The following is a 13,420-nucleotide window of genomic DNA, read 5'->3' as shown; positions in this document are numbered from 1 at the left end:
AGTAATATTTTAGAGACCTTTCTCTTTATCCTCTCTACTCTAAACAAAAACCTCCAATGAATCATACAGTCCTTCCTTGTCCATAAATACTGTCATACTGTAGAGTGGTACTCCACTGCTGGAGGTGCATGGGACATTAAGTTGTCCTGCTTTTCTCTGGTTGCTGTCCAGGTGGATAACCTCAGGGTCCTGGGAAATATTCACCCCTTCTGTAACAGAGATCCTAATGTTCGGGGCTGCTGTGAGTTATTGTAAAGAGCGTAACAGCTGCGCTGTTTATCTAGTAGATGCTGCATTCCCCTTACTGAGACTCATGACTTTGTAGTGTGCTCAAAGCCTTGGTGAGTGTGAGTACATGAAGGGCTGTTGAAAACAGATGTGGCGGACTACTGTGACAGAAAAAAAGAGGCTTTTTTAAATTTGGGGAGAAAAACGTAATTTAAATTTGAAAACGTGAGCATTTGTCTTGCGTATGGAATGATAAAATGAGGGGGGTTGTGCTTGATTAAACACATAGCACTTTGCACATAGGGGCAATAAGATACTAATTTATAACAAAGATTGTTAGGTATTTTCAAGACTGGAACTTGTAGAAAATTAAAGTCTCAATCTAGGATTATGAAGTATAATAGTAAAGAATTTTTTTTTTCTTATATCTGGAGATAAGCATGGATGTGAGAGTGAACTCTGTGCTTGTAGGACTGGTAAACTCACCACAAAGGGATTAACAGCCTCACAGAGAAAGAGATTAAAATTTCAAGGCTCTGGTCTCTGTGATATTTTTTGAAAATGAATCTAAAAAGTAGCAGTTATATTAAAAAATGTAGTCTTGGAAGAGATGAAGACAGCAAAGCAGGAGGAATTCGAAGCAAATCTATTTGCACTGACTGTTGCTGAAAATCTTACCTAAATACAGATAAAAACTTCCCTGAAGCTGAGAATATATCTTACAAAATTATTGGTTATTAAAAGTGAAAAATTAATTTCAGAAACACTGCCTCCTTCCCAGCACTTACAAATGAAGGCAATTCAGAGCTGAAATGAACAAGTGAGAGAGATTTAGAGATTATAGAAATTGATTATTATGGCATTCACTTCTTACAGGGGTAGAATGGCAGGAAGCAGAGACATGTTAAAGACTCTGCCTTCGGCTTCAGCGACATTCGAAACTCTAGAAAAGCCCATGAGGAGGAGAAGGAGGTAAATGCAATAATGGGCAGGAACAATGGCTGAATGTTTACACAAGAATGCAGTTGCTGGACAGAAATCATGCCCATAAGATTTTCTTACATTTTTTTACATCACCATAATTGATCACCCTGGTCATTAATTTACATTTTTTTATATTGTCTGTTAGGAAAAGAGTAGGAGTTACAGAGGCGTGGAATAGAGGGCAGAGTATAAACTTCAGCACCCATGAATTATTCCTGTTACAACAGACCATTTGTATATCTTGAATTTTCCAAAGCAGATTTTCCAAGAAACGTCTCCTCTAACCACCATAGATTGATCATATGTTGCAGACTTTGCTGTGATATTTCCAAAAGATCTCATTTGAAGCTGCTGTGGTAATCTGTCCTCCTAAGTAAGATTTTGCAGAGAGAAAAGTAATTTACTTTTTCTTGTGAAGTGAAGGGTATGAATTATGACTTGTTTGTGAAAAAACTACCCATTGAAACTATGTGAATAATTTGGGTTAACCTTATAAAAATGTTTCTGTTTTCTCATCAAACAGAACATTTTCTTTTCTCAACAAAACCAGCTTAATATAAAATGTCATTGTTTTCAGAGGATGTTTGTTCCTTTAGATTTTATTAACATTTGTTATCCAAATTCCATGCAAAAGTCCATGGTGTTTCAATTACAAAATAACGGAAGTGTTCAGATTTGCATTCATTTTGAATAATACTGCTTGTGGAGTGGAACAAGAATTTCCCCATAGCTACCAGCAACACAGAATTAAAGTTTCTTTTGAATATACTTTAAAAAGCTATTCCTTAATTAGTGATTCTGTTTACACTGAATATAAGTGCTTCAAGCTCAGGGAATGGGCCTTTAAAAAAATTATTGTAAAGAGATCAGATTTCAAACTGTAAAATACTGGTAAAAATGAGACATTTGTAGAAGAGCTGCGAAAAGAATTTGAGACCTCCTATATTTTATATTATTTTGCTCTTCAGAGAATGCAGTCTATTTTTCTCTTAGTGATCAGACTGATTTGCTGTCTGCATGTTTTTGAAGTTCTTGCCAAAAGGTTTGTTTACATTGTCTGCTTATTCTTTCTCCCTCTCCAAAAACAGAAAAACAGTTCCAAAAATGAAGACATTTTTTGTAGTGTAGTAGTTTCATACATAAGGATAAAGTCTATCCTGATAAATCCCAAGCTTATTCTATTTATGGTGAAATTGACTAGTTTATCGCAAAGTATTCATTTTAACATCCTATCAAAGTTAACATGGTTTTAGCAAAGTTCTTAGTCCAGCAAGACTGATCGTCGGACGGTTCCTCAAAGCGTGGAGCGCGTCTCCTTCGCTGGCCTCCTGACGGTGCAGGGGGAGAATGGGAGAAGCTCTCATGGAGGTGGTGGTGCACGGCAGGATTAGAGGTTCACGATTGGTTTCCTGTTTTTGTCGAGTGGCTGGAAGAAATCAAGCTTCCAGGAGTTTGAAATATATTGTCTCAGAGTCAATACAGAGGGTGACAGGGAGCCTCAACAAGCATCTTTCTGAAGGAGCTGTAACTCAATGTCATCGTGTTCAAGCCCTTTCAGCGCTGACTGCATAGAAAGAAGGGCTGGAGGTCGCACTCTGGTAGGGGTGACAGCTGGACAGAAAAAGGGGAACGTCTTGAATGCCAAAAGCTCCATGTTGTATACAATAGTAAAGCAGATTACAGGTAAAACTTAGTCTTTTAAGTTAGAAAAGAAATAGCAGATAAAAATTCTGCACGACTCTCTATTCTAAATTGAATTCTGCCGTTCTGTAATTTTTCAGCAGCAGTCCTCAAACTAGCTGAACTGTTCATTCACAGTCTTCTGGGTGTGAAAGGGTGTTTTTCCCTCTACTTGAAGTATAGTCAGAAAACGTGGAATTATTGTCAGCTACATATTTTAAAGCTGTGCTTGCCTTGATCCTAAAAGCCTTGGAAAGTCATGGTTCTTCCCCAGAGGGAGATACTAAAAATATGAAAGAACATAAAATGCCCAAACTTGCGACATACAACAGTCATACAGGAGGTTGCAAGTGAACGATTGCATTGGTTTATTGAAATATCTAAGGGGGAAAACAGTGTTATGCAATTGTATGTAAATCAATGGCTACTACAGTTACACCATCTGTGAGAGTCTATCATGAAACCAAGAACAGACAGCATGTAGCTTTATATGATTTATATTGTCCACAAGAGCTGTTACTGTCTAATTAATGATCCTTGTGCATGTTTGGGAGTCTCTTCTGTTGCAGTCCAGGATCTCTCCTGGAGCTGCAGAGGAATGATACAGCTGTACCCGAAAGCAGGGGTGGCTCTCAGCACCTCGTTGCTGTGAGTGCGTATCAGAGTACAGCTTTGGACCACCCTGGCAGCCCAGCTCCTTTAATATACCAATGCAGCCCCGCTGACTTCAGTGAAACCTTATAGGATGCATGTCAGCTTGAGATTTGGCAGTGGCTGCACACAGCTATGTTGTAGTTGGCTGGTGTAACCATTTTGGCTGTGGTCATGGGAGTGTATCGTTCTCTGTTGACAGTCGGGACTTTGTCAACAAGTGCACACATGTGCAGTGCTGGGGTTGAGTGTGTTTAGCACATAAGGAAATAATTAGCAGAGGTGGAAGGTAAATTATCTTTCTGTCTGTGCTTTAACTGCCATTTAATTTTTACATGCACATTTAAATATGTATGTCTGTGTGTATATATATTTATCAGTAAAATTTTTCAGCAGAAATTGTCAAAATATGGACTACCTCCAGTTAAGCCAATATTCCCTTTTTCCCACCAGCTCTCTCTTCTGCCTCTCTCTTGTTTTCAACTCCCTCACTTCCCTTGTTCAGTCCCTGGCCTCCCAGGTCTCTTTTTCCTGCGCATATTCCCTGTGGATGATGAAACATAAAAGAAAAGCAACTAAATAGGAAGAGGGGAAAATACAGTCACTGACCCTGTAATTTGAATAGCTTTTGTGCAGCAGTTTGCAGAACATTTTGAACTCATATTCAACTCTGAACACGATATGAGGAGTGTTTAATAAATGTAAGCCTTGACAGTAAAAAGTCAAGGTTGAAAATGGCTGTGTGTTCAGTAAGCGCTGAACTCAGCCTCAGGGTGAACAAGTGGGACTGACGCACATATGTTGCATTCCTCCTATGTCTTGCACATCTTCCTCTCCCTGCTATGGTCTAAAGGAAAATCAAAGCCTGCCCATCTTTAAAAAAAAAAAAAAAAAAAAAAAGCTGACCTGATTGTTCATTTTCAGAAAGCTACAGACCCAGAAATCAGTGAGGAAGAAAGTTGGCCCAATACAGGATTTATGACTTTGCCTTCCCATTAGCAGTCAAGCTTTGGTCATTAATGAAGTTTTCATCCTTGAAACTGGAGGTTGGTACACTGAGTGGAGTTGTGGCTTCTCCCCCCTTTTAGCGTTACACACGTCTTGATCTGGAAGAACTCTATCCAATGGTGACATAATAGTTCACTGACCATTCTCAACTTAGTTTTTAATGTTGTTAGTGTTTGGGGGTTTTTTTAATGATTTTGCCATCTGAGTTCTTATTATTGACTGGAAGCTGCTGGCTCAATTAATGCAGCCTGTTAAGTAGTTTGTAACAATAATAATTCCTGCTTTTACTGATGTAGTCTTGTTTAGAACTGGCAGCCCAGAGGTAGGAGGCTTTGCATGTTTGCAGTTTCTTCTCCAGCAAGTTCTTAGAACAATCCTGGGATTGTTTCAATGCTTTTTCCAAAGCCCAGAGGAAGATTCAGGAAAGATTGCCCAATATTTTTTGGGACCTTTACAACTCATTAAAGCTCATTGCCCAATATAATTCCTTGCTTCTAAGGAGAGAAACAATTATATGAAGTTGTTTGGAGATACATTTTTAAAATGCTGTATCCTGCGAAGTGAGTAAAGAATTCCATCAACCCGTGAAAAGCAGAACACCATTCAGATATGAGAAAACCTGCATCTTTATCATTTTGGGCTTACAAAAGTGTGAAAAGAGTGGGACTGGATACATTAAAACCTTTTTCATTTTCTTAATAGCATGGTACAATATCTGGCTTTTTACTGTTTTGTTTAGTGGAAGTTGGAACCATTTTCACCAGTTGACCACAGTCAGTACAGAAAAGTGTATTTTCCCTGCATTAATCAACATATTGATAGAAATGTTGAGTTTTCCAATTTTTATTGAAAGCCATGGGCTGGTGCTCCAGGCAGCCTGTAGTGTCGTGGAGTTGAAGGGGTGCTGAATTCAGTGGGACATTTCCTCTGTGAGAGTATTTTGGCAGAGCTTGCTGGCTTTGCAGTGTGTGCCTTTTAAAGCCTCTGATAAATGATTAGGCAGATAGTTTAGCCTATTGTTGCCAGTGGGAGCAAGGCAGCGACTCCAAGAGAAGTGTCCAGCTAATGTATTAATGCCTTAATCCAGACCAATAATATAATGTAGTTTGACATGTCTGGCATATGGTTTCTATCATCTCAATATTCTTCTCTGTTCCTTCATGACATTATAGACAACTAACCAAAATAAAGAGAAGCAGGAATTTCTTCACCCATAAAATGTATTTTAAAATGTCCTGTATTTTGTTCCAGCTCTTTGGTTGATTGGATAATGAAGTGATCCCGAAATTCAGCGATTACTTCACTGTCTGTCTACAGTATTTTCTTTCAGAATTGCCTGTGGCGTTATCTGGGAAAGAAATATTGGTCTATGTTGTTAGAAATACTTGCGCAAAATTTGTGATGTGCGAGTGCTTTTCACTTGCGCTGCTAAGCACACATGGGTGCAGGTATTGGATATTTGGACACTTACCAGCCTGCAGGTATGAGGTGCTGACATTTCAGAAATGTGATTTTAAAACCAAGGTGCATTTTGCAAGCTAGACGTTTTGCAGTGGCAAGTAAAGCAAGTGGATTGTATCCAGGAGACATTTCAAAAATAAGTAGAATAATGGAGTTTTTGTACTGTGGTTACACGTTCGTATGCATGTACTCCTTTCCGAACAGATTACACATGGAGTCGCCAAAACATGTCACTGGTTACCTGTGGGCTGGGTTTGGCTTAAAGCCCCGTGCAAACTGTGCACTTACACGCTGGGCTGAAAGGAGCCTTTCCCTTCTGCCGTAGGAGGTATTATATAGTGTGGTGTTGGCTCTGAGCACAGCAGATTACTTGCCTCTTGCTCCCCCATCGGCTCCACTCTGCTGTGAGCCCAGCAGCGTAGGCAGAGCCCGCCAACACCAGTACAGAAGATACCGAGGGTGTGGTCAGTCCACGGTGGTTACTACAGGTAGGTATGGCTGTATGCACTGAAACCACAATCTGACCTGTGTCATCGATTACATTTCCCTATGTTTTCCTGTTAATTGCATAATAAATCATTAGCAGACATCACGGAAATATCTTCAGAAGAACTGTACACAGTTGGGTCGCAAGATTACGTGAAGTATAAGGCAAGGCAATACTTCATGCAAAGTGCACCGGTAAAAGTTACGGCCTAAGCTGAAAGGCTCACTGGTCTGCTGAGAAGGCTATTTGTGGCTAACATTTTAAGTGTTTTAACAGAGCTGTAAAGGGAGGGCTTCCATCTGGCTCTTGTTTTTGCTTCAAACTTTATTTTTGCATTCACAGATAACTTACGATGCAGTCATTACATTCTGTGGCTGTCGCAGTTGTGTGTTATGTCTGTTGTTAGTAAAGAAATGTGGACAGGCACGTATTAGGCAAATGAAGGGATTTATCCTATCTAAGTTGATGCATGATTGTCTGTTTCTTTCAGGATAAAGAGGCCCAGAAAGACTTAGAGGCTCTACTTCTCACACTGAAGCTGTGATACTGTGCACTTTTTAACTCTTCACACTGGGATAAAATTGCAAAACTAAAATAAGAATCTGAAGTGACTGGGAAATGCGGGTGAATTCCAGCTATGTCAGTGGGGAAACTGTCATTGATTTTAGTTGGCTTGGTTCATGGCATTTAAGCATCTGGCGATTATGATATGAAAATGATGCATTCATTTTTGATTATTTATAATCTTGAACTGAAGTTTAACTTTAGATTGCTGACACTGTGAGTCTAGTTCTCTGAACATGAAGTCCACTGCTGGCAATGGACCTATGGGAGTTTAGAATGCAAAATGCATAAATCTCATTCTGTCAAAGAATAATTTACTAGTATGTGATGCCAGCATAGAACTGTGTGTAGCAAAAACAAACAAACAAATGTTTCTGTAGTAAATTATATTTGTATCAGCTAATTTACACAGATATATACAGAAGAAAATAATGAATGTTTATGTTTACACATTTCTCTACTCTTATAAAATTAGAATCTTGTTGAAGTTAAAGAAAAAGCTGTTGCCTCCATGGAGCTCTTTTTACTTTAAACCTCCTCTTGGTTTTACAAAAAAATGTGAAAACTTTATAAATTAAATAGTAAAGTTATATTTTATTTGTAATATCAAACACAATATTAAAAATCAGACCAATGAAATGAAGTGTTTAGATTAATTTCTTACAGCTGTGATGTTTAATGGATTTGTTACAGGACGTCCACCAAGTCTGTGAATCCTGGCTCTTTGAACAGTTGCCTAGCACGTTGGCATCAGTGTGTCTTCAGAGAAACTAGTCCAGCACGTGACCATCACTAACCTTTTATATCATCTATATAAAATAACCTGTGCATAAAAATAGACTAATTAAAGACCTGCTACTTCTGTCTGAGTGTGTAGGACAGCAATGTTTTCAACAAAATGTAGCAGGTAGGGCAAGAATTCTGTTCACCAACAGACCGATCCAGAATTCACCAGAGTCTGTAGAAAAATAGAGGCCAGTTTACATTGGCTTTTAATTCGGGATCTTAATCTACATGCAGGGGATGTATCTGGAAGAACTAAGCATTTCTGCTGAAGGAAATGCAATTGGATGAGGACCACCATGCTTTCCCTTGACCTATGTGATGTGTAAGATAACATGGACCGGTCTATGGCTAAAACAAGGAGGAGTCCTATGGCACCAATATATTGAACTAGTGATTGGGGCTTTAATTTTGTACAGATGGGGAACAGTGAAATTAGCAAGTAGGAACTACAGTCACCGCAACAAAAATCTAAAAATTGGGCAGATGTGGAGGAGTACGTATACATATGACTGAAGCATCTCATAGTAAGAGTGAGCTTTAACTACTAACAACAGTAGGCAATAGATTCAGTAGACCTGGAAGAAGACAAATGTGTAGAGTTACATTTGAATTTAGCCTGACTCCATGGCATAAAATACAGATTTATTTTCATAAAGTAGGGTTCTCCATTTTTTAAAACATTTTCTTTAAAAACATGTTGTCAGACATGCAGCCAGTACTGTGAGATATCTCTGAACAACAGCTGAAAGTTCAGAACTGGTTCTGAGTTCTCGCTGTTATGTTCCTGGTTTTCATTATCCTGAAGATCTTCACAAATTGAAATATGCATTTTAGTTGTTCTTAATGTTCATTCGTGGGAAAATAGTTCCCACACCTCTTTTTCAATTCCAGAGTTCTCTTTTTTTTCATACATAATTTCAGAGAAAAGGGGAAATACCATATGAGATAAATCCTATCAAGTAATTCCTTCTGTGACAGAATAATTGACTTGTGAACAGAGAAGCTGCGAAGGTGACGCATCCTGATTTTGGTAAGGCGCTTTTGGTAAAAACTGCTTTACGCATTGTCATAGCCAATGCAGGAAGTATCGTGTGAACGGATCTACAAGAGTGATACGTACTGGTGGTTATTGTTAGCAATTCATTGTCACCTGGGAGGATGTAACAAGGAGGCCTTTACTTAGATCAGTTTTATGCTAGTTGAAATACTTTATAAAATACATTGGATTATGCAATAGGTATTTCATTTACAAGCAATTATTGCTGATAAAGTCTGAAAGTGTAGTGGAGGAACAGATTAGAACAAGAAGTAATTTAAATTAATTGCTGAAATTAGGTCACAAGTAGAATTTGCTTCGTGAAGGGCAAAATAGAAAATATTGAATGGAAGTAAGTAACAGATAGAGGATGGAGGCAACCTGGCTAGTTGTGGTAATCCTGTGGAAAAGGACATGCAGATTCCAGTGAGTGGCAAGCTAATCATGGGTCAATAATGTCATGTTATTGTGAGAAAGCAAATTTCATACTAGACGAATAAAGAAGCATTCCCCATTAAATTCACATGAAATAACCTTTTGCTCTAATTAGGCCTAATAAGGTCTAATGGGGTCTGAGCTGGAACACTATATCCAGTTTCAGACATCACACTTCAAGGAGGTTGGGGGCTAACTGGAGAGAGTCCAGTGGAGAGAGACAAGAAAGATGAGAGTGCCAGACAACATCATTTTGTATGTAAAAATTGAAAGAATTTGGTTTGTTTAGTCTGCAGGAGCAACGACTGAAGGAGTATTCACATTTGTAAAAAGCTATCACAGAGCAGACAGTAAAATAAAACCCCAAAACCTTGTTCTCCAATTCATAGGACGAGAAGTAATTGCCTACCTTCAGATGAGGCATTAGGAGAAAATAATCCTGATGGTAACTTTGCAAAGCCCTGCAATGCATTTCTTGAGAACATTATAAAATCATTTACACAAGTTTTGAAGTAAAGGTTAAACAAAGACGACTTTAAACATTGGCAATGCTTGAGGCACAGTTCATCCTCTGGCAGAGGCTGGACGGGATGACTTCTGAAGACCCCTCCTGGCCCTGCTGTCGCTGGGGAGCAGGCGCTCCAGCCTCCTGCGGGCCCGGGGGCTCCTCCCGGGTGTCTGCAGGTGGTGGGACTGTGTCTGCACACGCTGGCTCTGTGTCTGGGCCCAGGCTACCCGATGAATTTGTGCTGTGAAGTGTTTACCAGCATGCTTCAAGACTGTAATTTAAAGATGCGCGTCATGGCTGCCCTTGGCTGTTTATTTATCATACCTGCAGTTTTAATCCACATGATTACGTTTTTAAATGACATTTCTGATCTTATAAGTGAAATTACTGGTCTTTCTTTTCGGCCTTCTAAATTAAGCCCATTCTTCTGTTTTAATTTTTTGCTTATTACTGGTCTGTGTGTAGAATCGCAAAATAACATCTGGGAGAGAAAAGCTTAGTTTTAATCACTCTTTCTAACTTGTCTTTCATAGTTTGCAGAAATATTCCTCACACAGATAAGAAACTGCTGTTTTATACAGCTAAGGTATTTTCTGCTTTTAAAATTTTTTACTAGTTAGTGTACATGAGCATTCTCAACTTTTTAATGTTTCTGCTTTCCTAATCTGAGAACTTTTACAATTCAAGCATGTTCCCTAAACTGTTCTCTAATTGTTCCTTGGAATAAAGCTTTTGCATTTAGTTCTAGGCCTTGGCTATCTGTCCTCTGTGTCATATCGGCTGGAGAAGCAGCAAACGTAGTTCCAGAGGGCCATATGTTTTCTTTTTTGCTTAAATTATCCACAAGCAGACATTCGCTTTCGTAGTTTTGTCTCAGTGGAGGAGCTAGAAGTTAACCAGATTAAACCCTGCAGGCCTTTAGGCGGTGTGGAGCAGACGGGGCTGCAGGCTGCCCGAAGCTACAGTGCCTTGGCCATGTTGCCCACCGCTTCCTTCTCCTCTTCCACCGTGGCATCTCCTGTTTGCTCTCTGCTCCGGTTCATAATTGGAAGTTCTCTGGGGGAATTTATCTCTTTACATGTTTGCAACAGGTGAGTTCAGGGGCCTTGGTGTGATGCTAGGATTCTAGTGCTTCATTACGGTTAAAATTACTAGTTCTGCCTTCCTGGATAATTGAGATAACTTTTATTTCTTGTGGTGAAGCTAAGGGCTCTGTCATTTGATTCTGATCTCTTTGGGATTGTCCCTCTGCAACAGGAGGTCATCACAAACCAAGTTATATAGTTTTTGTAGCAATTGGTCACAGGCACACTGTGGTAGTGGTTACAGTGATACAGTCTCATACTGCTTTATTTAAATTACTGTCTTTCCTTTTGCAGAGTCAGGGTGATTTACTCATTTTTATGTAGTAGTATCAATACCCTGACTTCTGGAATGAATTAGGAAGCTGTCCAACAGTGGTGAGTAGCTGATGATTTAGAAAGTGACAATTCCCGTGTCCAGTTAAATTAAAAAAAAAAAAAAAAAAAAAAAAAAAGCTAAATCTGTGCCTGCAGCATGTAATTCCCTTAGTATAGTAGTAAAAGCCTGAACTAAAAACCAAAACCAATTAACCAAGAAAACAAACAAAAAAAGTAGTGGCTACCAGAGATCCAGCCATATTCAACCGAAACATATCAGCTTATCTGGATCTGCTCATCTTCAGCCATCACCACCTAAACACCTTCAACCTGAAGTACCTAGAACTCTAGGGAGGTGCTGTTGATTCCAGCAAGGTCTATGGGTTTTCTGGAAATCTCTTGGACACCCTGGAGGGCAATCCTGTGGTGTTTTCTTTCAGTGGGTACAATAGTCATGATGGATGCACTACACCTACTCCAAACTAGAAAATCCCGCAGTAACGCGACAGTTAAATTTGTATTGCAGCATTCATCCAGTGCAAACTCAAGGAGGAGTAACTCTGACTGAAGGGCCAATATTCTCTTTTTTTTCTGTACATAAGGTTATATTCTTATTTTTCAGCACTTTTCCTTCTTACAGACTCCCAGTTCCTTGGAGAACAAGCAAATCAAACTGTCTCGACAATACAAAAACAAGTAAGCTTTTCTGGCCCCATCTATGTTTGTGTAACACATGCATGTATGATGCTGGTAGATGAAGCACTAGAACTAAGAATGCGAAACATTAATTTTTTTTTAAGAAATATTTTACACATTTCATTAAAATAAACAACCCGTCATTCTAGAAGTATCTGTGGGAGCAAAGTCCAGTGTGAACTTGAATAGGAACAATCTAAGCTCTGTGTAACCAAAACATGTCTTAAGGATATGGGCACAAATGTGGATGTACTTTTTAATGTACCAAACTAAGTTCAGGTTTCTAATTCATGGATAAAGGTAATCAACATGACTGATGAAATTTCAGCCTCCAGGTGAAAGAAATGTTTGTTGTTCAGAAAAATGTGGCAAATCAGCAAAGTGGATTCAGTGATTTATCTGTGTTTTCCTAATCTTGGAAGAGGGTAATTTATGAAGAAATGAAGTAATTTGTAAAGCTTCTGACTGTGGGTCTGCATTAATGATTGCTGGTTTTCAGAATGCTAGGCCAGCTCATATAGTGCCCTATAAAATCATATATAAAGGCTTAAAGCTGTCATAATTTTTTTTTTTCCAAAATAAAAGAGCAGAATGCTTCTACAGCAACACTTTTTGAAGTGCAGCAAGGGGTTCATACAAAAGCACTGCTAGACTGTGTGTTGGTTTTGATACCACCAGTGGACAGGTATTGGCAATTTCATGCAAAACAGTCTTCCTGGTGCATTCAACCCAAATCTCTGAGCAAGAATTACCAGTGCACACAGGCCCAAAATGCCATAGTCGACTGTGTGACCCCATAGTCATTTCATGTCTTCTTTGTTTTAGAAGTTCTTGCTTTACAAAAGAGTAGTTTCACTTGATCTGTCCTCATAAAATCTACCTGTGACATTTTGCTGCCATGAAGAACATGGCAAAACAGCCTCTGGGCATCACTAAGACCTGGGCTTTGTGCCAGGATTAGATTTTTAAAAGTACCCACTTGACCTTGTGTGACATGTGTTTCTGTACATCCTGAAACTTGGTTTGGCATGTTCCACCAGCAGGCTGCTTTCAGCCCCTTTTACTGCCACTCTTACATGACCAAATGTGTTGATTCATGAAATGGGAAGGCAGGTCGCAGGTCTTTTCAGCTGTCATGGGGGAAATTCAGAACTATAGTGTAGGAAGAAAAACAAACAAACCCAAACACAACAAACAACTGGACCTGTATGGTCATTTGACTAATACTCTTAAATAGTTGCCTACCAGACATGATTTCTGTAAAAGGCACTGGGTTATTCTCTAGGTGGGAAGCTTTGTGATCAGTCTAGCCTATTGCACACCACAGAATTTTTCTTCAGCCTTTACATTTTAATACTTATTCCCTCCCCCTAGACTTATTTCCCCATCTGAAAAAATGAGGCCGACAGTGCTTTTTTCACCCATTTGGTTTGAAGAAAAACATGTTGGGCAGTGAGGCACAGCTCTCCACAACTGCAGTGCTTGAGCAGACCACC

The 13,420-nt window shown here is 39.2% G+C and overlaps 1 protein-coding gene across 3 annotated transcripts in view; it reads left to right on the top strand.

The window, feature by feature from the left end:
- RMDN2 (regulator of microtubule dynamics 2) overlaps positions 1 to 13,420 on the top strand; it is a 71,526-nt gene that overhangs the window by 40,441 nt on the left and 17,665 nt on the right. The window contains exon 11 of one of the 3 annotated variants that reach the window (XM_065630882.1): positions 6,990 to 7,572. The exons of 1 other annotated variant lie outside the window; for it this stretch is intronic. In XM_065630882.1, coding sequence (XP_065486954.1) covers positions 6,990 to 7,043 — 54 coding nt within the window. In that variant the 3' untranslated portion in view covers positions 7,044 to 7,572. Of the gene's footprint in view, positions 1 to 1,104; positions 1,162 to 6,989; positions 7,573 to 13,420 lie in introns of those variants that run through there. One more of the 3 variants, XM_065630885.1, reaches the window with a different exon arrangement.

This window comes from Caloenas nicobarica, chromosome 3 (genome assembly GCF_036013445.1).
Source record: "Caloenas nicobarica isolate bCalNic1 chromosome 3, bCalNic1.hap1, whole genome shotgun sequence".
NCBI classification, from domain to species: Eukaryota; Metazoa; Chordata; class Aves; order Columbiformes; family Columbidae; genus Caloenas; species Caloenas nicobarica.
The sequence above is the reverse complement of the archived record's forward strand: the minus strand, read 5'-3'. Positions and strand labels throughout refer to the sequence as shown.